Raw genomic sequence first — 3,633 nt, 5'->3', positions numbered from 1 at the left:
TTGCCAATAGGGCATTGACACTTGAACAAAACTCATAAAACCATGCAGGTTTCTTCAAGTGCAGCCGTTTGGACGGTGAAACACTAATATGCCCATTAACAAATTATTCTATAATGCATCTTTTATTCATGGACCAACATCACCCTCTTTCTTAGGAATACTTAATTATTACTATTTACTTTCTACTATAGCTTATATTACTACTAAGACAAGATGGAAAAAGCTCCAATTCATAGCCTTTTGAAATGGACAAGGCCCTACCTTTTCATTACGCCACACGTCCATTCCATCTCATTTAAGTAAGAAAAAGAATCAAAGATAGAATTTTATTTTTATTGTAAGAAAAGAAAGCAGAATGACAAGATAGATAGGCCCAGCCCCCACTAAGCGTCAAAATCAGAATTTAAAGTTTATGATCATAGTTACTAAATTCACAATCAAATATTTGTACTATTTTATTGATTTTCTAATACGAATATATTATCTAAGGAAAAAAAATATTAAATTCATTTAAATTTGTACTTAATATTATAGCTCCGCCTCGGCCCCCACCCCACCCAATCTCCCTTCTCACCAAGAGCCGCATTTTATTGGCAAAATTGAGCATTCTAGCTCATATAATGACACGTCTATTGTAGGGTCAAATTCTTGCATGTATATATATACTACACATCTTGGTTGCACCCTTACTTGCATTCAAAGCTCTAAAACAACAAAAACATATATACCTCATTAAAAAGGTTTCTCTCTCTAATATATTTATTTATTTATTTCTCTTTTCCCTTTTTTCTCCTTGTGTTGCCCACAAAACCATAATATTTATTATCTCTACTAGTCTACTATTGCATCTTCAAGCCTACCAATCTCTTCACACAAAGCAAGAAAGAAACTAGGATAGAAATATAGATAGAGAAAACTATGTGCAACCCAAAGCCTTCTTCTCCATCCTCCTTTGTCTCCAATGAAAAAGTCCATTTTGCGAACTCAAACAAACCAATTGATGTTCAAGTTGATGATGAAGAAGAACAACTTCATAAATGGCCAACCCCATCTGAGGTAAATATATACATATAAAAAAAATAAACAATAAATAACTTTTCCCCCTATACCCCAACTGAGTTACATTAGCTCAAGGGTTCAGTTCGCTGAAAAATTACACTATATATATATATAAGTTCAAGAACACAACTTTTCTATATAAATTTCTTTAACCCCTACAACTCTAAGGAACCTTTTTGTTTAGTGGTAAAGCAAGTTCAAGAATTTTTTTTTAAATTGCAAGTTCAAGTACTTCTTAACTCACAATATACTAGTATTTTTTGAGTTCTTTTGCTAAAAATCTTTCCTTCCACCTCAACCAACCACCATACATATATATATAGAAATATGTATATATATGCATGTAAAGTTTCTTTCTTTTTTACTTTACCATTCTCAAAAAAAAAAAAAAAAGTTTCTTTTTTTTTTTATGTTACAGTCTCACATTGGTTAGGAAATGGATCGATAGTCTGCGTGTCATATCTTTACACTTCCCTATAACACTAAAACTTACTTTTTGTTTAAAAATTTCAGGCTTTTGAAGAAATGAAAGAAATAGGTAAGATTGCTGGACCAACAGCAATAACAGGGCTGGTACTTTATTCAAGATCCATGATCTCCATGCTATTTCTTGGATATTTAGGTGAACTTGAGCTAGCAGGAGGGTCTCTTTCTATTGGTTTTGCTAATATAACTGGTTACTCTGTCATCTCTGGTTTAGCAATGGGAATGGAACCAATTTGTGGACAAGCTTATGGTGCTAAACAAATGAAACTTCTTGGAATCACCCTTCAAAGAACAGTACTTCTTTTACTTTCAACTTCAATCCCTATCTCTTTCATGTGGCTAAACATGAAAAGAATACTTTTATGGTGTGGTCAAGATGAAGATATTTCAAATATGGCCCATACTTTCATTGTCTTTGCAATTCCTGACCTTTTTTTCCTATCTTTACTTCATCCTCTTAGGATTTATCTTAGGACACAAAATATTACATTGCCTTTAACTTATTGTTCTGCTATTTCTGTACTACTACATGTCCCACTCAACTTCCTCCTCGTGCGATATTGTGATTTGGGTATCGCTGGTGTTGCTCTAGCTATGGTCTTAACTAATTTGAACTTTTTTCTCTTGCTCTGCTCCTTTGTTTACTTTTCCGGTGTATATAAGGATTCTTGGGTTGCCCCGAGCATGGATTGTGTTCGGGGCTGGTCCTCATTGCTGGCGTTGGCGATTCCAACGTGTGTTTCTGTTTGTCTAGAGTGGTGGTGGTATGAGTTTATGATATTGTTATGTGGACTATTGGCTAATCCTAAAGCAACAATTGCTTCTATGGGGATATTAATCCAAACTACTTCTTTAGTCTACGTCTTCCCATCTTCCCTAAGCCTTGGTGTTTCAACTCGAGTTGGGAATGAGCTTGGTGCTAACCGGCCTGGTAGGGCCCGGATATCGATGATTGTTTCCCTTTTTTGTGCAATGGCATTGGGATTAGGGGCAATGTTGTTTACAACTTTGATGAGGCATAAATGGGGTGGATTTTTTACTAAGGATGTTGAGATACTTAAGTTGACTTCAATTGCATTGCCAATTGTAGGGCTTTGTGAATTGGGAAATTGTCCACAAACAACAGGTTGTGGTGTGTTGAGAGGAAGTGCAAGGCCTACAATTGGTGCAAATATTAATTTGGGCTCATTTTATTTTGTTGGAATGCCAGTAGCTATACTTGTTGGATTTCTATTGAAAAAGGGGTTTGGTGGATTATGGATTGGGTTACTTGCAGCACAGGCCTCATGTGCAATACTAATGCTTTATGTATTGTGCAAAACTGATTGGAAAGTTCAAGTTGAAAGGTCAAAACAGTTAACACAATCAACTTCTACTTCTTTGCCAGTGACAATGCCTAATTTGGACAAGAAAAAGAAGAAAAAAAAGAGTAATAATAATAATAGTAATAATCTTGAAGAGATTTTGTGCAATAAAGAGGAAGATGATTTGATGAAATCAGCAGCTGCTTCACTTGATACAGACCCTCTCATACCTTCCACTACTTAATTAATTCAGAGATTATTGTGCATTGATTGGATTAACTCTCTTCATTTTCATTTTTATTTTTTTTTGGGTCCCTCTAATACCCTTTGATGGGTTGATGTGAAAAATTGTTCATTGGGATTTTATAGACTAATCATGTATTAACATTTGATGATCATGAGGATATATATAAAACTACTAGCTAGCTTTGTTGTATGTTTTTTCTTTTAATTTCCATCATGCCCCATGTAATAGTAATAATATGGAATATAACATGATGTATGATCTTATAGTTTATTTCTTATTGGTTGTTACTTCCTACTTTAATTCTCATAAAAACTAATCCTACTCAAGAATCCCTTAAAGTTTGTGCATATAATATTTTAGTTTCAACCTTGAAAAGAACTCTAACTATTACTATACGAATTTAAGTTAGTAAAGGTTTTTTTTTCTCTTTGGAAACTTTGGAAAATTCGTGATCGCTATTCTTTGGGTTTGCACTAGATAAATCTACTTGTGCAATACCTTATAAACCACATAGAAAATGTAAACCACACTAAGCAA

At 34.0% G+C, this 3,633-nt stretch overlaps 1 protein-coding gene across 1 annotated transcript; it reads left to right on the top strand.

Moving 5' to 3' along the window:
* Positions 1-693: 693 nt before the first annotated feature.
* LOC125840810 (protein DETOXIFICATION 48-like) lies at positions 694-3,230 on the top strand. The gene is made up of 2 exons (XM_049519780.1): positions 694-1,056; positions 1,573-3,230. The coding sequence occupies exons 1-2, from the start codon at positions 919-921 to the stop codon at positions 3,091-3,093; spliced, it is 1,659 nt and encodes a 552-aa protein (XP_049375737.1). The 5' UTR covers positions 694-918; the 3' UTR covers positions 3,094-3,230.
* Positions 3,231-3,633: the final 403 nt, after the last annotated feature.

This window comes from Solanum verrucosum, unplaced genomic scaffold (assembly GCF_900185275.1).
Source record: "Solanum verrucosum unplaced genomic scaffold, falcon-dt-bn FXZP01000283.1, whole genome shotgun sequence".
In the NCBI taxonomy this organism is placed as follows: domain Eukaryota; kingdom Viridiplantae; phylum Streptophyta; class Magnoliopsida; order Solanales; family Solanaceae; genus Solanum; species Solanum verrucosum.
Note: the sequence above shows the minus strand (reverse complement) of the source record. Positions and strands in the feature narration are given on the sequence as shown.